The following is a 26,860-nucleotide window of genomic DNA, read 5'->3' as shown; positions in this document are numbered from 1 at the left end:
TCCTTGTATTCTTGGAACGGGTTCCGCGGGAAAACCGTGAACGGCATGGTGAGGACTATACGTGCTTTCAGAGATGCTTATCGAAGAGCCCTCGTGACTTTGTCATGTTGTGATCATCGGATGATCGCGGTAAGTTTTATTTCTTTTTCTTTTCAACGAAGTTATTACATTTCATGTATTAATCTTCGTTTTGGATTTTGCAGGATGTGCAACAACCGTCTAGTAATCGCCGAGCACCCTGATTCCTTTTGTACACCTATTATTATTTATTTTAGGAAACAGATGTACATTTTTTTTTTTTGCATTGTTGTACATATAACACATTTGTATATATGTCAGCATTATTATTAGTATTTTTGTTTCCATGTGTACGTATTTATTATTATTTTTATTTTTAAAAGAATTTTCGAGGGAAGGAAAGGGTTCCCGACTTACCTCCCTCGAAAAAATAACCAAAACTCAAAAAAGGAAGGAGAAAAGAAAGCAAAAAGGAAGAAAAAGAGAAATAAGAAAAAAATAATAAAAAATAAAATAAGGATGTAAGAAAATAATAAATAAAAAGAAAATAAGAAAGTAAGAAAGAAAAGGGACACAAAGGGTTAAAAGGCAAGTGTATGATTTGTCTTAAGATTTCGTGAAGATTCCGTCATTATGTGAGCCAAAATACGGAAATAAATCTAATTCACATGCTGCGACAGGGGAGACGTGCGAAACTGAATGAGTTGCGAGTGACTGTCGCGCGCATGTGAATTGGTTGCGCGTGGATGTCGCGTGCAACTCATGAGTTTCGCGTGCCATCAGTTGGTGAACTTTCCTTTGAGCCAAATTTGCCGAAAATTTGCCCCTCTGGGGTCTATTTAAATGTGTTTTCGTGTAGGCTTTTGATCATCTTGCATTCATTCGCTTAGTAATATCATAAGAAACTAAAAAGAATTAATCTCTCTAAATTCTCACTCTCTTATTTTTTTTTTTTGAACAATGGTGAAGACCTTTGAACAACGTTTGAAGCAATGGGTCACTTCCCTTTCAACCGAGGACAAACAAGCTTTCAAAATTTACCTCCCCCCTATTGAATTCTATGCAACTAGTGATTAATTTTGATTTTCTTCATGCCGCAGTCAATCATTGGGACTCTAACAACCATCTTTTCTTATTTTAAGGGGACGAAATTGTCCCCCTACCCGGTGAGTTCGAGGCCTTGCTAGGCTTCCCTACAAATACTCTCCCTATGACTTATTCGCCTACATTGTCGGATCCCAAACCTATATTCCAAAGATTTTTCAGCTTGCCCGACAATGATATGACCAATATTGGAACTGAAGAAGGCGTGAACTTTATTAGATTTATTGAACATTTCGTCGCCCCTTGTGACAACATGACTAAACAACGCTTTAAAATTTGTGCTTTTTATTATTGTCTTGTTGTTATTGTTTACTTAGGACAGGCAAAGAATATTGAGATTATTCCATGGTGTCCATAGTAGAGCAAATGGAGGGATGTCATTCACCCGCTCCTTTGGCTTTGGCGGAAACCGTTCTATGTTTGAATCGCCTTAGAGGAGACCCTAACGAAAACGGTTTCACGGGAAGTCCACTCCTATTACACGTACGTTTTTTATGTCGTTTATTAGCGCAAGTTACGAAGTTGCGCTGGCATGACCAATGCAATCTTCTGCGTTGCGCGCGAATGGCGCGCGCAACTGGTTTTGATGCGTGCACCACCTGCTTGTATAAAAATCGCAAACTTATTTTTTTTCTTTTTTTTTTAGATTTAGCTCATGGAGCGTTTGCGAATTGTTGATAAGCCACAAAACCTTGAGGCTAATGGAGTAAGGACATTCCCTGGATGTCGAATCCTTTATAAGCACAAGAATGAAGAGGAATGGACGTCGTTTTTCTATCATGAGGTTCCTAACATACGCTTTGTGATTCTTGAAAATTTTGGTAATTTTCAAACCCTCCCCCTACACTAATAAAGTCTTCCTTTGAAAACAAAGGAGATGTTCCAAGAAAAAATATTAAACATGCTTCCTACTTTACAAAAACCCTCATTGTCACAGAGGGCTACGATAAAAATGGTGAGAGTATGGCAGCATTGGCAACCACAACAAATATATTAATTAAGGTTTACCACCATGGGCAACAAGACAGAATAATTTAAGCATTGAAGGTTTATTCTGTTTGTTTTGAGCAGGATTTTCAGTAAAACTGGCCTTATTCAAGGTTCTTCAACTATGATAGATGTTAGCTACTGATCAAAGTATTACTGATGTAAATTTCGAAGTAACAAATAATCTTCTGTTTGCAGGTCCCAAGTGTGGCTTTCGGTATAATTTTGATGGATAAATAAGGCGACCTCTTATAATGGTTAGTGTAATGAACTATAAATCAACTTGTATTACTTGATCATTAAGATCATGTGCTCATGACTTGTAGGTTTCAGCAGCCGGTCATTGCTTAGGTTGTTCACTGACAGCATTTCTATTTTAGGTTTTCTCTCGATCACTACTTGCTTTCGTTGCAAAAATTTATCATGTTTTTTACCATTATGATGATTTACTCTTTTTATTATTGCTTACAATTCTCAAGACCGTCACCGTCACTTGCTGAGTGATTTCAGTTCTTACATTGCGCTTATCGGCATACTGGTAACTCAAAGCACTAGATTTGCTTTATTATTGTTGTTGCTGTTGTGATGTGTTTCTAAACAATAAATCAAGCGCATCTTATGGTCATTACTCATAAAATTACACGCTAATATGATTACCACTACCATATAGGCGTATGATCTTAAACTTATATCTAAGATGAATCATGCACCAATGAATAATGTATAACAGGAAAAGATAGCATTACTTACTTCATTCCTTTAAACCTTGACTTCCTAAATCATTAGAATCTAATGAATTTCCTGCTGCAAGAAAATGCAGAAGTTGACTAAAATTCTTCTCCCAAACGACATTATTATCAGGAATTTTTTTGTCCGCGTCATTCTTAACAGCTTCCGCCTCTTTTTTGGCTTGTTCAGCTTCTAATTTAGCTTGTTCTGCTTCTGTTCTAGTATTTTCAGCTTCTTTTCTTGCATCTTCAATTGCTTGATCTGCTTTCTTTTTAACTTCATTCACCTCTTGAGTAAGATCAATTCTAGAGGGCTTTACTTTAAAATGTTGCGTAACATTTCTACCAGGTCCATGAGCTTTCAAATACCCATGTGTATCTTTGCCAACACAACCTGAATAATTTTCTCATCTGTTTTCTCATTAAGACCTTGCTCTCTTTGTTCCTTTAATTTGTTTATCTCATCCTATGAATAAACAATATTAAATTAGAAGGTAAGATGGTAAATAGAAAATGGAAAATAACAAACATAAAACTTATAAACTTACTACTACATGGGTGTTATTTGCCAAATTGATTGCATTCACAGCCTTCTCATACTTTCTAGTACGAGTTGTAACCAATACATTAACTCGAGAACACTTCCCGCCATTCTTCTTCATCTAAAAACATTACAGAGTTTTTAGAATCAAATTACACTCCTAATTATTGTACGTTTGCATATTTTGAATAAGTGCGAGCATTACTTCGTAAAATTTTAGTGGTTTGGAAGCTAATGACATTTAGTTATGTCCAATATAATTTAATTTTCCATGTGTTCAGAATTTAGCTAATAAAAAAAACAAAAAATTATAATTAGGTGTGTGTAGGATAGGGGCGTGGGTGGTGACGTGGTGTGCAGAAATGCCAGGTAAAGGGGGCGTGGGTGGTGACGTGGTGTATAGGAATGCCAGGGAAAGAGGGTCTGGGTGGTGACGTGGTGTGCAGGAATGATAGGGAAGGGGGGCTAGTGTGTAAGCAGGCAAGAAGGTTAGTGGTAGGAGGGAGTGGGGGATGTTATGTATGATAGGACTAGGTTGGTGTGTATGAAATCTAGGGAAGAGGGGCTGGTGTGCAAGTAGGGAGGGGATGCAGGTATGTGCAGGCATGCTGTGGCAGTAGGGGCTCAGGGAAGGTGTGCAGGTAGGGAGGGGCTGGTATACAGGTAGGGAGGGGGCTAGTGTACAGGTCACAGAACATGTAGCAACAATAGAGGAGCACTCTCCACCCACAACAGCCTGCAACACCAACCACTTACTACTATAACAGATGCTTGTCTCATTAGTTTATTTAATGTAGCTTTTTGAGCTCTTTGGAAAATGATAGAATGTAGTAAAGGTAGTAATTAAGGCTTTATGTGACATCATAGAGTTTTGTAGTCCTATGTATGGCAAGAATCAAAAGTTAAAATTTGAAAGAGTATTTGTTACATACTATTTCTTGTCTAGTGCGACCGAAGCTTTTAGTGCCATTATAGTGAGGCATCTTCTGATATGCCCTATTTTCACTTGCTTTTTTTTTCTCTTCTCCTACTAATAAAAGGGATTTAATCAATAATATACATTAAATTATATAAGAATAAAGATATATTATCGGTGTATTTTACCATAACCGCCTCTTCACTCCAATAGTCAACCAAGAACTTCCATTCCACTTTAGTCAGATGACTAGGCTTATTTTTGAGTCGTTTTTCTTTTATTTTCAAGTTTTTATCATTAAAGTACTTTGATTTATATTTGCTCCTAGCACCTCTGAATAAACGTTGTGCATGTTTCATAACACACTCCCTCTTATTTTCAAGGTCATCAAATGACCACTTCTCCTGCAAAAGACAAAAATAAATTAATTAATGCTCATACATCAATTTGACAATGTTTCATTGTTAATAAGAGAAATAAAAACCCGTAAACATGTTTGTTATGATAACATATTACCGTGATGCAAGCCCATAAATGGTCTAATGTTTCATATTTATAATCGTCCCAACATTTAACTTGTACCGAACATATAGCTTTATTTCGAACTTGTTGACCCAAGAAGAAAGAAAATAATGAAGCATTATCACCAATAGCTACACCATCATTGTCAAACTCCACATTTAGTTTTTCCACAGGAGATAATAGGGTAAGCTTTCTCACAAATAATACCCAAAGTTGCAACTAAAAGTTAATGGAGGTAGTATTATATTATAATTATAGTTATAATTATAATATAATGTGTTTGCAAAAGGAAAAAATAATAATTATAATATAATGTATACAATACTATACCGTCAAGGTCGCGTAAATCTCCGGTTTCGATATATATCGGACTAAGTGATGTTCAATTTTTGACAGATACTTGACAAACTTTTAAATAAATCGTATTTACAAAAGTTACCCTTACATATGCCAAAGTTACCTCAATATGAATAAAAGTTACCTTGACATAAATAAAAGTTACGAAGTATTTATGCTTTATTAATAAAAATTACCCAAAAAATTAGACAAATGTGACCCCCGATGTACAGTATTTTAATTATTGTATACCAACTGTATACAAAAGTTACTCCGGATACTTTAAGCCAAATTCAAATTAGTCAATTAGTTAAATTACGTCACATTTACAAGGATGAACGCACCATGCAACTAAGAAACTACATTGGGGGTTTAGGTCATAATGGATTTTGGTGATCGTGACAAGTGAAGATGGGGTAATGTGTGTTACACTTCCATATCATGGTCGAGTCAATGTGTGTTACCTTCAGTTCCAGATCACGTTCTTATGGGGTCCCGTCAAATCATGCATACTATCTGCTTTTGTCAGGTTAACAAAAGATTAGGGTACGTGCATGCATGTCGAGATAGTAATATGTCGGTTAAAATTCGGGTTTCAACGAATTAAAACGGGTTAGGGTTATACTTAGATCGGGTTCAGGTAATCAACAAAGTGTGAAGTTAAAATGTGGGTTTCAATAAGTTAAAATGAGTTTGGGTCATTCTCAGGTTTGCGGGTCATCATTTTCTCGAGTTCAAATAGCTTGGGTCATGATATATAAAGTTTGGTTATAATGTACATCTATGTTACATTAGAAACACTTTTATTTGTATAATTTGAATTTATAGTAAAGGAACATTTATAGTAATCTATACTTATCTATACTTCTATATTAAAAAGCGTTCGTAAGAAAGTTTATGTGCCACAAAGTCCCCTTTATTATGCCACGTCATCCAATCAAATTCTCAATATACCACATCAACGCCATGTTAGCTAATCCCATTAAAGTTGACTAACAAATAAAATTATTAGCGTAATTTTATCTTGTTTTAGAAGCATGTTTTAACAACCCAATTTCAATTATTTTTTATCATGCCAAACTCATAAAAAGGGTATTCAATTCGAGATAAGCTACTTGAATTCAAATTTAATACGATTAAAGTAAAACTAATCGAGCTATGTAATAGTTTAAAACTAATCGAGTTTTCAGCTATGTAATAGTTTAGTCTCTAGTATAGCTCACTTGATGTGCAGTTTTGCAACTATGCTCATATATAAATATATACTATTAATTATATCATTTATATATTACAAGACCAAACAAATAATGTAATAAATAATAAATTTATTAGCAATTCAATTCTTATATTTATTTATTTATAATTCTAATATAGAATTATAATTTTATAAATGGAGTTGTTGGGTTTTGTAAATACCTAGAACTGCTAATCTTAAAATACAAAAATTTAATTTAATTTTACAAAGCTACAAGTGAAAATTAGGAGGGAAACTTACCTCCTTAATTTGATAAAGCTGTAATTTGATTAAAAAAAAATTGTGGGAAAATTACCTCCAACAAAATTAGTTGGAAAATTACCTCCAACAATGTATCAACTAGTGAAAAATTCCCTCGGACAATAAATAAATAAAGATCGTAAAAAAAAAAAAAAAAAATCCTACTCCCTCCTGTTCTTCGGTTCTCTACTACATTCTCCATTCTCCATTCTCCATTCTCTATTGTCTACCGATTTCAAGCGTTTTCTCCATCAGCTTTCCACGGTCTCCATTTGGGTGGCTTCCTCTCTTGACTTCCTCCATTGAAGCAACTTTTAATGTAAGATATTGCTTCTTTATCTATTCATTCTACATCAATTTTCAAAATATAGGGTCAATCTCGTTAATTTGATGATAATAATATGAAATTTAGGGTTTCTATCTTGTTAATTTGATGCTAACAATTTCCTCTTTAATTTTTTCATCCTTCAATTGAGTTGATACACGAATTTATTCCTCTTTAATTTATTCATTCTTTAATACACGAATTAAGAGCAAATTTACCAATAGGCTCTTTCTTTTCCAATTTGTTTTTCAATCTATTGAAAGCAGCAAAACAAATTAATCTTCTTCCTCTCTCCTATTTTTTTCATTGTATGATAAATCTGGAAAATGATCATATTGAATTAATGGTTTCAACGATCATATTGTTTTGGATGGTTGGTTCTAAATTTTTGCATTTTCTTGCAGTAGACTATCTGAGTGTTTGTTTCTCTCTTTTTAGTTTATTACCAATTTTGTTATGTTTGGTATTTGTTACACCATAATCATGGATAATATTGGTAGAGGTAGAAGCAGTTTATTTAGTCTTAAAATTTATGCCATAAACCAGTCTATAGAGCCATCAGTAGTTGTGGAATCAGTATTGCTAATGTCTTGCTGATATTGACAAGACTCACTATCATGACACCAATGTTATGAATATTTAGAAAATTGCCTATGGTTTCTTGTTTTATTGTTAAAACTGGATTTAAATACAAATAAATACCATCTTACATAGCTTTTGTGCTGTCCAGAGTACAGACTTGCAGCAGATTCAAGGACAGAGGAATGCAATGGTAGTAGTTGGTCTTGGTGCTTTTAGATGTGCAGAACTCCAGATAATGCCTCAGTGTTGCATTTGAGGTTGTTAAAGCCACAACCAAAGTAGCTACAACTGCTACCGACACTGCAGCATGTAGCTTATCATTGTGAGTTCTTATCTCTTGTTACTTTCTCTACCTTTAATTCTTAATTCGTCTCCACATTGTTCTCCAATTTGTTATGTTTTTGCATAGTTTAATAACTAAGACATGTATTAAATTAGCTGCTATAAGTATTACTCAGACTAGTATGTTTTGGTTGGATATAGGACCTTTATGCTTTGTTGCTTGTCTCAAAAAATCATAATGCATCATAATTTGAGCTATTCTTTTTAATGTTAATTTTGATTGCTAAAATAGTTTACAATAAAGGTAGTTCAACTCTTATGAAGGAGTCATATAAGGATAAATTATTGTGGGAAGAAAGAAACTAAGAACTTTAGTCTTCTTTTCAAAGGTATGCTTAAAATTGGAATTCTAAAGAGGGGCTTTCTGTGACAACCACAACTCATATATGCTATGTGTTAGGTTTAAAGTTTTAATATATGTTGCCAAAGTCATTTTTTAATCTGATTTATTTTCACTTACCATTCTAAATTTGTATATATTTTCTTTAATTAAAAGTGAGAATGGGTTGGTAAAAGGGGATGAAGTTAAGACTATAAACGACATGATGGCATTGCTTTATATTTGAGCTTTTGTAATCTACTGCTGGTGTTTCTCAACTACCATCGGGTTCTTTTTATTCACATGTGTCATCCTTCGATTCCTTTCTCAAAATCTTAGTTCTGTTGTAGATCATATATGAATCTGGCCCCTATTTTTCACTTTAAAGAATTTTGGCAGTTGAATCATGGGGCAGCCTCAAATGGTTGGAGGTGGCGGGGCTGGTGCACCTACAACATAGAGATAAATGACCAACAATTCCCTAGCTTACCTGAAGGCAGTGAAGAAATTTTTCCCGGAGAAGGAGAAATATGATGAATTCATCAGGACATTATGAGGCAATAAGCTGGAACATTGGTATTTTAATTCAGCCTAAAATGCAGTTCTATATGTTTCAGAATTCTGTAGCCTTTCAATTCTAAACAGCAGTTCTGATTGTCAGCTCTGAAATCAGATATGAATTATAGTTCTGAAACTCATTTCAAGATATCATTTCTGTTTTTTAGTTGTTAAATCAGTACTAAATTTCAGTTTTGAAATTCAGCTCTGAAATAAGTCTTGATAATTATTTCTTATTCAGTACTGAGACGGTGTTTTGAAATCCGTTAAGAGATTGTGATATGAAATTAGTTTAGAAATTCAGTTATGAATTTCATGGTTGGTTCATTTCACGAGTGCTATATTGTTGGGTCTTTTACGAAAACAAGTTGGTTTCTGCTACAATGGCTACTCAGATGAGCAAGAACCAAAAGTTCGGTGCTGATGGTGTTATTTACACTAAACTAAATAAAGTTTTCAGGAGAGAACTCACTGAAGATAGCTACTCTGGTGGCGAAGTTAGGGTTACTCCTATGTGCACTTAGATAATCATTAGGGCTACTTATATCAAAAATCTTCTTTGTAATTTACCCCTTTTGTGTTTTGGATTCGTTTTTTTTAATTCTTTGTTTCTGATGTTGTTATTTTGATTGATTGTATTAGGTGAGAAGGGCACAAGGATTAAGGAATCCTGTTTTTTGAAGATGGTTGAGTGTGATGTAGCAAACTTTATAGCCATTTGCTGGGCTGTTTGTGGTGCTAGGAACTCTCAGATCAAGGAGGGGGAGTGTAGGGACTATGGGGAAGTGCTGAGCTATGCTATAAAGATAGGAAATTCCAAGCCTGGTTTATGCTGTGCTGCTGCCGTTGGGTCAGGGAAGGCTGATGTCGATTGGACAACATGTGCAGGACTATTAAAGATTAATGTTGATGCTGCCTTTGTAGGTGACTTTGGGTGTGGTTTGGGGTAGTGATCAGGGATGGTTTTGGTTGTGTTATGGCTGCAGGGGTCCAGCAGGGCAGTGAGAAGTGGGACGTGAGGGTAGCTGAAGCAAAAGCCGTGTGATGGGGGCTGCAGCTGGCTGCGAATATGGGTGCCCAAAATTTAGTTGAGGGTGATTATTTGCAAGTCTTCCAAGCTTTGAAGAGCGAAGAGATTGGCTATAGTGAATTTTCTTTAATTTTAGGGGATGTTTTGGTTTTTTGCACTAACTTTGTTATTGTTTATTGGTCTTTTGTGAAACGAGGTAGGAATAGGGTTGGTCATGAATTGACCCGGTTTCAACATAGGGAAGTGGGTCAATGAATGTGGTTTGATGTAATTTCCTTTTGTATTCTTGATGTAGATCTTCTTTATATATCTAATTTGCTCCCCTTTATGGGTTTTATAAAAAAAAGGAAAAAAAAGAAGATAAAAAAAGGGAATGGACTATGTTTTATTGACTTGATATAAATCTGACCTGGATTCTCATTAATTTATTTTTTCATGTACCTGTAAGAGGTTCAGGATTAAAAATACATTGAAGAAAATAGGACCCAAGGAAGATTTAATCTCAACATTAATTAAGCTTTAAAAATGTAAACAAAAAAAATAATTCTTTTGGGTTACTATTTTGACAAGGGAATAATCGTGTCGTTGAGCGACTACACCTAAGTCAAATTAATTTATAACGCTCTACCAACCTAATACGTGTATAGGGTAAATAGAGGGGTCGAACCACAGGGAGACATGCATAAACACCGCATTCACTACTTAAGACTTTAAGCTATCTCGGGACAAGAAGTATGAATAACTAAGAGATTAAACTAAGGATTAAGAATGATTAAAGACCAATATAACTAAACACCAAGGGAAGTGGGTAGATGTAGATGTCACTTGATCATGCAATGACACAGAAGCAAAGCAATGGTAAACTAAGCATGCAAGAATATCGAAATAAAGCTCGATCTGACCGCCTTCCGGGGTTAATCGATTTCTCCTAACATAGTCTCTATGCTTCCACATTAGAACCATATATTAGGAGGTGCAAACAAAGAATTATCGATAGTAATGAATCTCAACTAAGTCAACTTCCGTTACTTGTTAGTAAAGACTCATCTTTGATCAACTAACAATGTGCACTTGCAAGAAAGACCAAAGAATATCAAGCATACAAAGACTTTAATCACCATTAACATAACCCCCAACATCATAAGCATGAATCAATTAACAACTACACCATCCCCACACCCTTGGCTAGGTGACTACTCACAAATCATATTGAAGACAATTTCAATCATCAAATCAATAAGCATCAACATGATCAATAAGCAAAGAAGGAAAATCAAAATAAGCAAACAAAACTAGATACAAAAGTAAAGAGAGAGAGTAAGAGATTGCTCATTCATTGAAGATGAAGATTTACAAAGGTTCAATCAAGCTCCTTCTTCAATATCCAAGTTCATCAATAGAAATCCACACTTTCTCTCTCTACTAATGAAGTTTCTCTCTCTAGATTAAGCTAAAAATGTAGAAAATTAAAACTAAGTTAATCCCCCCAAAACGTTCTAAAAAAGGGACTTATATAGTCCGTACAGAGTCAGCTGACAAAAGGAGAGGTCCGGCCGAACAAATGGGAAGGTTCGGCCGGACTACAAGGTAGGTTCGGCCGAACCATGGGTAGGTTCGGTCGAACCTCCCTGATCCTGGTCTGGTCGAACTCCTGCGGTTCGGCCACTCCTGCAAAACTGCCGATTTTCATCTTGCCCCTGCCTCGAAGTTCGGCCGAACAACTGAGCAGGTTCGGCCACACCATCAGGGGGTTCGGTCGAACCTCTTCTGAATCATGCTTCCTCTAGCCTCCTTTGAGCTTAGCTTCCTCCTCTTGAGAATCTCGATGGTTCCTACAAAGCATAAGCATGAAAAGCACAGTAAGAACAAAGCGGGAAGACCAAGAAAAGGGAGGATAAAGGAGAAAGAAAAGAGAAAGCAAAACTAAGTAAAAATGCTTAGAAAGAGGGCCAAACAAGTGCAAACGAGGGGAGAATCCTTAGAGAAAAAGGATAAAAGAGTGGCATAAATGCCACTCATCAAAATCCCCCACACTTGCCTTTTGCTTGTCCTCAAGCAAGGAATACTAAAACAAAAAGGCAACACACACAACAAGCATAATATGACAAGGGTTAAGAAAATCAATCAAGTTTCACGATGGGAAATGCTCCAAATGGACTCTAACATAGGGACATGAATCAAATAATGCTTACTTTTCTCAACTCAAAGAGGGGGAACACGTTCTAAGATGCTCATGGTTGAGGGAGACAAACCTAAGCTAAGCGTAGAGAACTAATGATTTCATCCTCTGCCCTAGCTCCAACCAAGACGGTCCGCGTTCTCTCCACTAGCTTCAAATCATCCCCAAGTTAGCTCCTCATGGTTCCTCGAGGGAACCGGAAAAAGAAATTTATTGTGGAGTCATGAGGTTATCCCGACATCTCAACTATGCACACTCTTTCCATAGGGTTGAAATTTATCTCCCTCCACCGTTCTTTGACCGCACTTCTCCAAGTCCAAGGGTCTTAACTTGGGTTGTAATGTCATGGCTAAGGGTTAAGGTTGGGAATTAATTTGAATTTTTTTTTTTTGTGGCAAATCCTAAGTGAAGCAAAAGAGTGGCCATCTCTCAAGAACCACCTAAGAATTGAACCTAAATTCAAATTACAACCTTCAATACAAAATTTCATAACATTACTTCATTTCTCTCATCATTTCCTCTTCCTCTTCCTTCCCCCTTTTTTTTTTTTTTTTTTTTTTTTTTTTTTTTTTTTAACTTCATACGTTGCATCCTTCCTCACAAACTTTTTGCAAATATTTCCTTTCATGAATAACTTTCAAAATCTCACTTGAACCAATATTCACAACTTTCTTGCCCTAAAACCAACACTCTCGAATTCGTACCTCAAAAACCAATGCTTCACTAACTACAAGGGTTGGTAGAACATAGGCCGATAGGTTTGTAATATGGCTAGATCAAGAAAGGGGAATGCGGCCCAAGTTGGTTAGCAAGTGGGTGGATGTAAAAATGAAAACCAAATTTGTAATAAAACACAAAGAAAACAAAGAAAAATGAGAAGAAATGCCCTCTTCCTCCTTTAAAGTTGTTTGGTCACGATCTCGGGAGCTAACTACCAACACAAAGATTAAGACATGCATAGTTAAGGATCCAAAACGCCGCTCACAAGAGTGATGAAGGCTAGAACAAATGACGCTCATACGGGATAAAAATAAGCAAATACCAACCAAGGGAATCCTATTCACTACGGAGAGCAACACCATCTTACCACTTTCCCGTGAACTAAGGGGTTCAAACGTCATCAAGAGTTCTAAACCGGGCTACCTTAGCTTACAATGTGTCTAATTCAACCTTAAGCATTCTTAAACCGTGTAAACCCTCATCAACTAGGAAGGTAAGCATTCAAAGCCATGTCATCAAAAAGGCACATAAATTCTTGAATCCAAATGAATGAGCAAATCCACATCAAAAATGTTTCAACTTGTCTTAGTCATGCTCGTTACACAAAAGAGAACAAGAAAAACACACAAAAGGGAGGAAGAAATTAAAAAGGTTCATAATCGAGGCATGTAAATCAAATAAATCCCAATCGACATACAAGTGATCGTTGATATCAACATCAACGATCCCAGGTTCCTTGGAACCAAAATCAATCAACCTCGAACCATTCAACTCTTCCTAAACTAGACCTAAACTAAGCACTCAAAGAAAAAGAAAAAGAAAGAGAGGAAAGGTCTCACCGAATGCCGCTTGAAATATAAGACAAGGTAATATATCCAATCTCACCAAGGGAGCTAGTGTTGCTCCTTAACGTCCTACATCTCCGCTTCAAGCTTCAATAAAGGTGAGCCAAACAAAAGAAACTACAACAAAACAAGAAAAGGTTAGAAAACAAAGAAAAAGACTAAAGAATCAAACAAAAAGAAGAAAACTTAATAAAAAGCTATCTACAAAGTTTGGATTAAGGGGATTTGGAGTTTCGGGAAATTTGGATTTTTTTTTTTTTTTTTTTTTTTTTTTTTTTTCGGGAGCATCTCCACCTACAAAGACTCGGGGGTCATCAAAGAAAATCATCATAAATCAGCAAAAATAACCATAAAACATCATCATCATCATCACATCAATAATCATAAAACATCACCATCACAACATCACCAACATCATCACCACCGCCACAACGCCACATCAATACCACAAAGCCACTATCCTCACTATCCTCCTTATGTGCAAGCAACTACCCTACCATCCTACCTTCCTATGTACACTTCAACCAACCAAAAGGACATCCTCCCCCACACTATTCTTTTGCTCGTCCCGAGCAAAAGTGACAAGTGAGAAGATCGGGGGGAAGGGAAAAGTTCCCACAGCATCACTGGTTATCATCTCCTCGCCCCCTAGGTTGAGGGGGGTTGTTAGGATCAAACCCGGGAGTGTCCATGAAAGGGTGGAAGGGTTGGTTAAAGTGCTCATAGGGCCACCCTTGGGCACCCCAACCACCATCAAAAGGAGCGGGGATGGATGCGGATGCCGGGTCATAAGACGGATCACACCCACCCGGACGATAGGGGTCGTATGGGGGGGTGCCAACGCGTTGGGTAGGGTCAATGGGACCTTCCCAATAGGCGTAGCAAGGGGGGGTGGGGTGTTGAGGGTCATAGGGTCCCCAATGATTGACCGGACCCTCTTGAGGAGGGTGGTAGGGGTAGTTCACATAGGGCGCTTGAATGCCCGCTTGCACAAGATTGTCATAATTTGCCCTCGCGTAGTACCCCCATTGCTCAATGGAAGCTTGATTGTCTCGAAGAATATCGTCGAGGGTACTACAAAGGGCATTGAAATCAAAAGGAGGAAAGGAAGAAGAAGAAGATGCCTCACCTCCCCCGCTAAGGGGGGGATTGATTTGCTCTTGATGGAGGACCGGTGGAGGTTGAGGAGCTCCACCCCGGGCTCTAGTTCGCCTCAGCTCATTGGGGATGATTTGCTGAGGAATCTTCCATTTGAGAGGAGCGGAGTGGTCCACCGTAGTGAGGTCGGGGTCCGGGAGGACACACCATTCGATCTCCCTATCGACCAGGAGGATAAAACGGCGTTTGCTAGTAGTGAAATTGAGGAAGCGGCTGTGACGGAGGGCGTTGATGGATAGAGCATAGGGAGGGAACTCGTCGGTGAGCTCTTCTCGGTTTTGGTGCACGGGTGGGAGCAATTCAATTTGGTCCTTGTATGCTCCACCCTTCAAAGAGAGAGCAATGATAGTAATCATGCCACCCATAAATATCTCATCACCTAGACGGTTGTCCCTAGTATCCAAGAGCCGTTGGATAAAGGTGGAGGAGCATTGAAATTTTAGCCGTTGAGGATTGTCGGCCAAGAATAGGCAAGCAACCTCGTCTTTTACCATGGAGCCGAGGTTGGCTTTGAAGAACACGGCGTATTGTAGAAGCCGTACAAAATACCTCAAGGCTAAATGGATGATGTTGTTGACCTTTGAGGTATTAGTTTGGAACCTATCTTTGTTTGTGATGCTCCTCCACCACTCTTGCTCGTTGTAAGGAATGCGATGGGAGGAGGTCATTTCAGACGGGTGATCAAGGCCAGTGGCGTGCCAAAAGAAGATCTCATTTAGATCACTCTCCGTTAGAGAGTGATCCTCGTTGAACATCCTGAAGTGTATAATGAGTTGAGGATCTTCATCGACATCTTCCGGCTCAAAAACTTCCTTGCGGAGGAAGGCAAGGAATTCCAAGGTCACACGCTCGTAAGTGTGAGCGTGGAGGTGGATGAAGTTGCCCCAACCAAAGTTTTGAGCCAACCTGGTCACCTCATCCAATATTCCCAGCTTCCTCAAAGTTTGAGGGCAAAAGAACCTTGTGGACCTAATCGGACGCTTGATGAGTGATGCATATATAGGCCAAAATTGCTCGTCCGGAGCAATAATGCCATGATCGTTGATGCCGGGAGGAGGTGGGAATTGCGTTGCTGAGGATTCTCCCACCCTCTTCCTCTTTGACTTTCCTTTTCCCTTGCCGAACATCGTGGTTCTACAAATTCACCAAGAGCATATCATTAGAACAAATTGATAGGAAATGACATAAGAAGCCAAGTACTTAACCAAGGTAAAAGTGAATGCTTGAGAGTATACAATTCAAGGCACGCATGAATACATTTGGACCAAGGTTTGAATAAGGATTCCTATGTCATTCCTAAATTAGTCCTAACAAGGTCTAAGGGAAGTTTGGCATGATGTCCCCTTATTTTCATGATATCCAATCATCAAACCATCAAAATCAAGCCAAAACCATGAATAACAATCTCCAATAACATCTAACTCATGCATTTCTCAATCATAAAATGGTAACATGAATACCCTAGTATGAAATCAACACTCAATTACATTGAGATCAAAATAAAACCAAGATAAACATGCATAATCATCATAAGAACATGTTCTACTATGAACAACCAATCAATTGCAACAAGTCAATCCAAAGAACCACATGAAATAAACAAGTCATTACTAATAATTTCAAGAATACCATAATGCACACTTAAATATGTAAAACATGGTAAAACTATAAGAAATTAAAGAAATAAACTTGCAAAAGCTAGAACAAACATACCACAATTGATTGGAAGGAAGTAAAAACCCAAAAACACCGAAGCACTTAAACCCTTGAAATTGGGGAAAATGGAAAGATGGGTTTGTTTGGTAGGAATTTTTGGTAGAGATTGCAAAAGTTGAGTGAAGGATGGAAAATAAGTGAGAAAGGATGAATATTGGAGTGATTTTGATGGAGATTTGAGGTTGTAAGGGGAGGTGCAATGGAGGTTTAGAGTGAGAAGAAGAAGAATGGGGTAGGTGACGAATATGGAAGTGATATTCACGAAAATGCAGCAAAATAGAAAACATGGTAGCATTTTTTTTTTCGATTCTGAAGATAGGTTCGGCCGAACCGAGGGTATGTTCGGTCGAACCACAGTAAAAGTTCGGCCGAACTCCCCTTTGGTTCGGTCGAACCATTGCCAAAACTCTACATTTTAAAATCCGGGCAGAAAGTTCCAGCAAAATCGAAAAAAGAGAGGAGTGACCGAACCCAGAGAAGTTCGGCCGCACTACGAATTAAGTTCGGTCAAACCATACTTGGGTTCGGTCGAACCTATGCTGGAACTTCAAATTTTCAGATTCTGGCAGAAAGTTGCTGGAAATTTCTAAAAAATAAGGAGTGACCGAACCAGGGAAGTTCGGCCGCACTACAGTATAAGTTCGGTCGAACCTCCCATGGGTTCGGTCGAACCTTTTCCAGAAGTCAATATTTTTGTTTTTGGCAGAATGTTGCCATAAATCCTTGAAATTGCTACAGTGGCCGAACATGAAGTGGTTCGGCCAAACTTCCAATAAGAATCACGCAAGTAAAAATAGTCCTTTAACACACATCTAAACACATTACAATCATGCTAGATGCAAACTATATCTAAAGCCCAAGCACAATCAAAACTCAAAAATCCAAACAATCCAAAGTCGTAGATGGAAAAATAGAAGCAACATGAAAAGAAAAAGTATAAAAGGGTTAGAAACTCGGGTTGCCTCCCGGAAGCGCTTTTGGTTAACGTCGTTAGCTCGACATTCCTTGAGTTGATCAAGGAGGGTCGAATTGACGATGCACATCAAGAAGTGTCACAGAAACTGGTTCATCACTTGGGAATCCTTCATGATAGGGCTTGAGACGGTGACCGTTGACTTTTAAAGGGGAGTGGCCGTCTTGGGAAATTTCGTAGGCTCCATAGGGAAACACTTCCGTGACAATGTACGGCCCACTCCATCTTGACCTAAGTTTGCCCGGGAAAAGCTTCAAGCGGGAGTTGAATAGGAGGACCTTTTGGCCTTTGACGATTGCCTTCTTGACAATTTGAGCATCGTGCCAAGCCTTAGTCCGCGCCTTATACATGCTTGCGCTATCGTAGGCATTCATCCTCAACTCCTCTAACTCATGTAGCTTTAGAAGCCTTTGCTCACCCGCACTATGGAGATCAAAGTTGATTTGCTTGATTGCCCAATGCGTTCGATGCTCCATCTCCACGGGCAAATGACAATTTTTCCCATAGACAAGCTTGTAGGGAGTGGTCCCTATTGGGGTTTTGAAGGGGGTCTTATAAGCCCATAGTGAATCAATAAGTTTGGAGGACCAATCCTTCCTTGTCCTAGCAACCGTCTTCTCCAAAATCACCTTGAGCTCTCTATTGGTGACCTCCGCTTGGCCACTCGTTTGAGGGTGGTATGCAAGCCCTCGCTTGTGAGAAACCCCATATTTATCAAGTAGTCGAACGAAGGTGTGGTGCTTGAAATGCGATCCCCCATCACTAATTATTGCTCTTGGAACACCAAATCTCTGGAAGATCACCTTTTTGAAAAGGTCGACCACCACCTTAGAGTCATTCGTTGGAGAAGCCACGGCCTCCGCCCACTTAGATACATAGTCAACGGCGACCAAAATATACTTGTTCCCATGTGAAGAAATGAAAGGGCCCATGAAGTCTATAGCCCACACATCAAAAACTTCAAGCTCAAGGATGAGATTTTGCGGCATTTCATCCCTTCTAGAAATATTCCCCATTCGTTGACATCTATCACAAGTTTTGACAAATATCCACGCATCCTTGAATAGAGAAGGCCAAAAGAGCATAGATTGAAGGACCTTTGAGGCGGTCTTTTGAGCACTCATATGCCCACCACAAGGAGAAGAGTGGCACATATGGAGAACACTTTGAACCTCGTCGTTGGGGACGCATCTCCTCAACAAACCATCAACCCCTCTTTTCAATAAAATGGGATCATCCCAAATGTATCTCTTGGCCTCGTGCTTGAGTTTTCGACGTTGTTGTGAAGTGAAATCTGGTGGTATGGCACTACAAGCTAAGTAATTCACAATATCCGCATACCAAGGCTCCGATTTCACTTCAAGGACATAAAGCACATCATCTCTTAGAGCGTCCTCTATTGGCAAGCCATCATCTTCAAACCTTGCACCGCCCAACCTTGAGAGGTGATCCGCCACCACATTCTCGGCTCCCTTCTTGTCTCTCATCTCATAATCGAAGTCTTGGAGGACTAAAACCCATCTCAACAACCTTGGTTTAGCTTCCTTCTTCCCTATCAAATATTTGAGAGCCGAGTGGTCGGTATACACAATTGTCTTAGAACCAATGAGGTAGGTTCTAAACTTCTCGAATGAATGGATAACCGCTAGGAACTCCTTCTCGGTAGTTGTGTAGTTTCGTTGGGCATCATTGAGAGTTTTAGACAAATAATGTATGACATGAAGTTTTCCATTCTTTCGTTGTCCAAGAACCGATCCAATGGCCTCGTCGCTTGCATCGCACATGAGCTCAAATGAAAGAGACCAATCCGGACCTTGGACAATAGGAGTGGTGCAAAGGGCTTCTTTCAACCTACAAAAGGTCTTATGACAAGCATCATCAAACACAAACTCCTTATCCCGTTGCAATAGGGATGTGAGAGGCTTAGCGATCATTGAAAAATCTTTAATAAAGCGCCGATAGAACCCGGCATGGCCAAGAAAAGACCTCACTTCCCTCACGTTGGTGGGGGGAGGAAGTTTTTCGATGACCTCAACCTTGGCTCTATCGACCTCAATGCCGGCATGGGAAATTTTGTGCCCAAGAACAATCCCACTTTTGACCATAAAGTGGCACTTTTCCCAATTCAACACGAGGTTAGCCCTCTCACACCTTTCTAAGCAACGAGATAAATTAAATAGACAATCTTCATAGGTGGCTCCTCCAACGGAGAAGTCATCCATGAAGACTTCTATCTCATCCTCAATCATATCACTAAAAATGGACATCATGCAACGTTGGAATGTTGCGGGGGCATTACAAAGCCCGAAAGGCATCCTACGATACGCATAAGTACCGTAGGGGCATGTGAAAGTTGTCTTCTCTTGATCCTTAGGGTCAATTGGGATTTGGAAAAATCCCGAGTAACCATCAAGGAAACAATAGAAGGAATGCTTTGTAAGCCTTTCCAACATTTGATCAATGAACGGTAGTGGAAAATGATCTTTGCATGTACTTGTGTTAAGTTGGCGATAGTCAATACACATGCGCCAACCGGTAACAAGTCTAGTGGGTACTAGTTGATCATGATCATTTTTCACTACCGTCATGCCCCCTTTCTTAGGCACAACTTGCACGGGAGATACCCAATCACTATGAGCAATTGGGTAAATAATTCCCGCATCAAGAAGCTTAGCCACTTCTTTCCGCACAACCTCTTGCATGGAAGGGTTAAGCTTTCTTTGCCTTTGCCTGACGGGTTTGGCATCTCCCTCTAGATCAATTTTGTGCATACATAAAGATGGACTTATACCCTTGATATCATCAATAGTGTAACCCAAAGCTTTTTTGTGATTTCTCAAAACATTGATCAAGAGGGAGGTTTGCTCCTCCGTTAGATTATAATTTACAATCACGGGGAAAGACTCGTTGGGACCAAGAAATGCATACCTCAAGCCCAAAGGTAGAGGTTTCAAGTCTACCTTTGGTGCTCCCTTACCATTGGGACTCTCTTCTCTTTCTTCAACTTGAAAGAGGTCGTGAATGTAAGGAGCCTCTTCTTCCATGCTCGCGCCCTTGCACTCCTTGCTTTCCTCAAGCAAATCCTCATAGAATTGTATGTCTTCTTTGTGAGTACCTATCTTTGATTCATTCAACAACACACTTTCAAGGGGATCATTAGTGGCATGCAAGTAGGAGCGAGAAAATTCATCAAGAACCGTATCAAGAATATCTACCCTAAAGCATTCACCACTTGAGGAGGGTTGTTGCATGACATTGTTCAAATCAAACTCAATAGAATCATTGTCAATTTTCAAGGATATCTTCCCCTCCTTCACATCAATGATAGCTCTAGAAGTGGCTAGAAATGGCCTACCCAAAATTATAGGAATCCTCTCATCCTCATCCATTTCTAGCACATAGAAATCCACGGGGAATGTGAACTTTCCTACCCTAAGGGGAATGTCCTCAACTTTGCCCATGGGGAACTTAACGGAATGGTCCGCTAGTTGGAGAGTAATGTTAGAGGGAGAGAGGGTTCCTACACTAAGCTTTTGGTAGACGGAATAAGGCATGAGACTCACACTTGCTCCTAAATCACACAAGGCTTTATCAAATTCAATGCCATTGATAGAGCAAGGGATGGAAAAGTTACCCGGATCTTTCAATTTGGTAGGTAGTTTGTTGGAAAGAATTGCACTACAATTGGCGGTTAAACTCACCGTCTCACACTCCCTTCTTCCACTCAAAAGATCTTTCAAAAATTTGGAATAGTGGGGCATTTGCTTCATAGCATCAACAAAAGGGACGAAGATATGCAAATTCTTAATGACTTCCAAAAACTTCCCAAATTGGGCATCAAGTTTAGCTCTCACAAATCGTTGTGGAAAGGGTAGCTTCTCCTCTCTAGGTTGGCGATTTAGGGGCAAGGGGGTGGCTTCTTTTTCCTTGAGCACCTCAACATGTTTTTCTTTTTCAACACTCAATGGCTCATTGGGTTTTTCACCCTCATTCTCTAACTCCGCCTCTTCTTGGGGTTCTTCCTCAATTAAAGGGTCACTCCCTACTACTTTCCCACTCCTTGTTGTCATGGCATACAAAGGTTTTGGGTTGACTCCTTGACTTGGGATGTGAGAAGAAGAAGGAGAAGAAGAAGAAGGGGATGAATTAGATGCAAGTTGAGCAATTTGAGTCTCAAGCATTTTCATGTGAGCATTGGTTCGTTTTTGAGCCTCTTCATGTTTCTTTTGATCCTCCTCACACATTTTTAAAAGAGCATCTAATTTAGCCATCACGGGATCTATTGGAGGGGCTTCAATTTGAAGAGGTTGTTGAGGTGGAGGAAGTTGGGGTTGATGGAAACCCGGGGGCCTATTAGTTTGGGCATAGTTAGGAACAAATTGGCCCCTATTGCCTCCCGTGCCTTGGTTAGGAACATTGCCTTGTTGATTATTTCCCATGTTACCGTGGTCACCAAAATTTTGATTTTGATGGTCATGGTATCGGGAATTAGGTTGTTGGTTTTGATTACCATATCCTCTTTGGTTAGAGTAGCTCCTTCCATTGAAATTGGAAGGGCCTCCCCCACCATGGTATTGGTTATCATAACCACCACCATTTTGGTTCCAACCACGGTTTCCACCTTGATTCCAATTCCCCATTTGATTGGAGTTTGGCCTCAAGTTTCCTACATTTCCCATTCTAGGAGCAAAATTCATAGCATTGACATTTTCCATATTACTATCATGTTCATGGGAAGGGGGTTGAACTTCACAAGCATAGACACATTGAGAGGTATCATGATCATAGGTTTCACAATTAGAACAAAACATGCACCCTTGGGGCATTGTATTGTAAGAAGAGGGGGAGGAAGTATCCATACCATTGCCTCCCTTGGTTGAAGGGGAGATATTACAATGAGGGTTGGGCCTTTCTTTCATCAATTCATCCATTTGCTTGGTCATTTTGGAGATTTGGGTAGAAAGGTTGTTGATTGCGTTGGCTTGCTCCAATGCATAAACGCCCTTGCTAGAAGTAGCATCCCTTTCTCCTTCGTACCAATCATCATAGTGCTTTGCGGCTTCCTCTATAATACACTCCACTTCATGCTCTCCTTTGTTCATAATTGGACCACCGGCTGCGGCGTCTAGGCTTGTTCTTCCTTGAGGTGTGAGACCTCCATAGAAAGTGTGAATGAGTTGATACTTGGGTATCCCATGGTGTGGGCATTGACGTTGAAGCTCTTTGTATCGTTCCCATGCCGCACTTAGAGACTCACCACTCTTTTGGCGAAAACCTTGAATCAAAGACCGAGCCTCGGCGGTCTTCCTATGGTTATAAAACCTCCTCAAGAAAGCCGTAGTCACTTGGTCCCATGTCGTGAGAGAATTAGGGGGCACCTCCTTCTCTAGCCATTCTAGACCTCTCCCAATTAGCGAAAATGGAAACATTTTGAGGCGAATATATTCTTGAGTCACTCCATTGGCCTTTATTGTGTCACAATATTTCTCAAACTCTTTTAGGTGCTCATGAGGACTCTCAAACTTTCCACCCGAGAATTGTTTCCTCTCAATCAAGGCAATCAAATCAGGCTTGATCTCGAAATTGTTGGCTTGAGTAGTAGGAGTTAGGATCCCACTTTGCGCTCTAAATGCTTCGGGGGCCCCAAGACGACTCAAAGGCGTATTCTCTCCCATTTTAGAACCTTCTTTACTTTCAAACTTATAGGTTGAGAAAGGGTTGATTTCTGAATTCGAAGATGATTTAGGACTATCTAATTCTTCACTTGAGGGTGAAGAGGGTGGAGTATCTTCTAATTCTCTTACTCCTCTCGTTGGAGTGCGGGAATTTCTACTCCTTGCTCTTGCTTCTCTTCGAAGTAGGGACAAAGACCTCTCTAGCTCTGGATTGATGGGAATTAAAGATCTTCAGCGGGTTCGTCCTCTGTTCATACAACAAAGCTAAGAAGAACGTAAGCACTGACAAGTAACAAAAGTAGCGAACACTAACAAATAAAGGTGAGATAGTCTTAAACAAGCAATGAAATAGCAATGGAAACCGTTTCCCCGGCAACGGCGCCAATTTGACAAGGGAATAATCTTGTCGTTGAGCGACTACACCTAAGTCAAATTAATTTATAACGCTATACCAACCTAATACGTGTATAGGGTAAATAGAGGGGTCGAACCACAGGGAGACATGCATAAACACCGCATTCACTACTTAAGACTTTAAGCTATCTCGGGACAAGAAGTATGAATAACTAAGAGATTAAACTAAGGATTAAGAATGATTAAAGACCAATATAACTAAACACCAAGGGAAGTGGGTAGATGTAGATGTCACTTGATCATGCAATGACACAGAAGCAAAGCAATGGTAAACTAAGCATGCAAGAATATCGAAATAAAGCTCGATCTGACCGCCTTCCGGGGTTAATCGATTTCTCCTAACATAGTCTCTATGCTTCCACATTAGAACCATATATTAGAAGGTGCAAACAAAGAATTATCGATAGTAATGAATCTCAACTAAGTCAACTTCCGTTACTTGTTAGTAAAGACTCATCTTTGTTCAACTAACAATGTGCACTTGCAAGAAAGACCAAAGAATATCAAGCATACAAAGACTTTAATCACCATTAACATAACCCCCAACATCATAAGCATGAATCAATTAACAACTACACCATCCCCACACCCTTGGCTAGGTGACTACTCACAAATCATATTGAAGACAATTTCAATCATCAAATCAATAAGCATCAACATGATCAATAAGCAAAGAAGGAAAATCAAAATAAGCAAACAAAACTAGATACAAAAGTAAAGAGAGAGAGTAAGAGATTGCTCATTCATTGAAGATGAAGATTTACAAAGGTTCAATCAAGCTCCTTCTTCAATATCCAAGTTCATCAATAGAAATCCACACTTTCTCTCTCTACTAATGAAGTTTCTCTCTCTAGATTAAGCTAAAAATGTAGAAAATTAAAACTAAGTTAATCCCCCCAAAACGTTCTAAAAAAGGGACTTATATAGTCCGTACAGAGTCAGCTGACAAAAGGAGAGGTCCGGCCGAACAAATGGGAAGGTTCGGCCGGACTACAGGGTAGGTTCGGCCGAACCATGGGTAGGTTCGGTCGAACCTCCCTGATCCTGGTCTGGTCGAACTCCTGCGGTTCGGCCACTCCTGCAAAACTGCCGATTTTCATCTTGCCCCTGCCTCGAAGTTCGGCCGAACCACTGAGCAGGTTCGGCCACACCTTGGTTCGGCTACACCATCAGGGGGTTCGGCCGAACCTCTTCTGAATCATGCTTCCTCTAGCCTCCTTTGAGCTTAGCTTCCTCCTCTTGAGAATCTCGATGGTTCCTACAAAGCATAAGCATGAAAAGCACAGTAAGAACAAAGCGGGAAGACCAAGAAAAGGGAGGATAAAGGAGAAAGAAAAGAGAAAGCAAAACTAAGTAAAAATGCTTAGAAAGAGGGCCAAACAAGTGCAAACGAGGGGAGAATCCTTAGAGAAAAAGGATAAAAGAGTGGCATAAATGCCACTCATCATATTTGCACATTAAAATCGCATCATATAATAAGAAAAGGCTATGTTTTTTTTCATAAAACCGTAGAAATTAGGCTTGAATTGTAGAAAGTACATGTTCCTATGTGTTACTCCTAGTTTTGCGGTTCAAAACCAGAGCAAAAGGCTTGAATAAAACCGTAGCTAGTGTACTAGTGTATTTTGCATTGGTACTGCTCTACTTGTTCAGAATTATTGTAACATATGACTTTTAAAATCAAATATATTCATCAATTTGACAAGACTAACCTAATATTCTAAAAAATGCAAATGAAAAAAAAACAAAAATTAATAATAAGAAAATGCAAAATAAAATATTTTTTGGCCATTTTACACTACATTGTTTTTTTTTTAAACAATAAATAATTAAGATACAACATTTTTTAAACAAATTTATTTGAATATTATTTGGGTAAATGTCATATGGTTATAAATTTATAATAGTGCATAATCAGCAATTTTATTTGAAAGAATTTGTTTTTTTTTTTATTTTTTTTTACATATTAATTTGTATTTCATGTTTGAAACTAATTGTAAATTTAACCATAATAAAAGAAATTTTGTCGTAAGATTCTTATCATTAAGCTAAGTTTATTTTCTTTAAAAGAAATATGGTCTGTTTGTATTAACATATGTTTGCACATAAATAAATTTTGATGTGGCACAAGTGTTATAATGATTGTCACATTGAATAAAATACTCGTGACACAAGTGTTATAATGATTGTCACATTGAATAAAATACTCGTGACACAAGTGTTTGTTTGCAACGAGAATAATATTGTCGTGGCATCACTATCTATTTGCCACGGGAATATGAATACGTGTGGCGTAAGTGTTTATTTGCCACAGGAAAAAAATATAGTTGTGGCACTAGTTTCAGTTAACCACGAACATCATTTTTCCCGTGGAATAATATTTGTTGTCATATCAAGTTTATTATTGAATTTAATTTTTCCCGTGGCAAGATCAAACTATGCCACGAATTTAGAATTCCTGTGGCATAATTCGTGGCACAAGTGGTGAATTGTTGTAGTGATTGATCTCGATGCCACGTGTGCTTACTACGTATCCAAGTAACTTTCCAGAAGTTACCCCGAAGGCGCATTTTTGTGGATTAAATAGCATTTTGTATTCTTTTATGCGAGTGAAAAATTTGCGTAAAGCTTTTATAAGTCCCATTCCGTCTTTGGACTTTACGATCATATCATCAACATACACTTCTATTTCTTTATGCATCATATCATGCAAGAGAGTCATAGCCGTTCTTTGGTACGTAGCTCCTGCATTTTTTAAACCAAATGGCATGACTGTGTAGCAATACGTACCCCAAGGGGTGATAAAGCATGTCTTTTCTTCGTCTTCTTTTGCCATTAAAATTTGGTTGTAACCTGCGTATCCATCCATAAAGGATAACATTGCATGTTCATCCGTGTTATCTACCAATATATCAATATGTAGAAGAGGAAAATCGTCTTTAGGCTAGCTTTATTAAGGTCCCTAAAGTCGACACACATACGAACTCGTACATCCTTTTTAGGGATTGGGACGATGTTCGCTACCCATTATGAGTAATTACATACGCGAATAAAACCCGCGTCCATTTGCACTTCTTCTTTTATTTTAATGCGACATCAGGTTTCATTCGTCGAAGTTTTTTTTTACTTGTTTAGAGGTAGGGTTCAAGGAAATGATATGTTCCGCAATTTCCCTATTTATTCCAGGCATGTCCTTGTATTACCAAGCAAACACGTCTTCGAAATCTTTGAGCGTAGATATGAAGGTCGATCGCTCTTTCGGATTTAGAGTTAAGCCAATTTTGACTCTTCTTTTATTTTTGTTAGTTCCTATATTAACTAATTCAGTTTCTTCAACGATAGGGTTCTTTTGTTCTCGTTCATTCATTAGTTCAACC

At 38.7% G+C, this 26,860-nt stretch overlaps 1 protein-coding gene and 1 non-coding gene across 2 annotated transcripts; both read left to right on the top strand.

The window, feature by feature from the left end:
- Positions 1 to 6,800: 6,800 nt before the first annotated feature.
- LOC145637820 (uncharacterized) lies at positions 6,801 to 10,154 on the top strand. Its single transcript, XM_081688845.1, has 4 exons — positions 6,801 to 6,966; positions 7,703 to 7,876; positions 8,615 to 8,791; positions 9,416 to 10,154. The coding sequence occupies exons 3-4, from the start codon at positions 8,746 to 8,748 to the stop codon at positions 9,721 to 9,723; spliced, it is 354 nt and encodes a 117-aa protein (XP_081544971.1). The 5' UTR covers positions 6,801 to 6,966; positions 7,703 to 7,876; positions 8,615 to 8,745; the 3' UTR covers positions 9,724 to 10,154.
- Positions 10,155 to 22,584: 12,430 nt separating this feature from the next.
- On the top strand, positions 22,585 to 22,690 carry LOC145641261 (small nucleolar RNA R71). The gene has a single exon (XR_014115316.1). It is a non-coding gene; the product is annotated as a small nucleolar RNA R71 (small nucleolar RNA).
- The last annotated feature ends 4,170 nt before the right edge of the window (positions 22,691 to 26,860 follow it).

This window comes from Chenopodium album, chromosome 7 (assembly GCF_948465745.1).
Source record: "Chenopodium album chromosome 7, dcCheAlbu1.1, whole genome shotgun sequence".
Classification (NCBI taxonomy): Eukaryota; Viridiplantae; Streptophyta; class Magnoliopsida; order Caryophyllales; family Amaranthaceae; genus Chenopodium; species Chenopodium album.
Note: the sequence above shows the minus strand (reverse complement) of the source record. Positions and strands in the feature narration are given on the sequence as shown.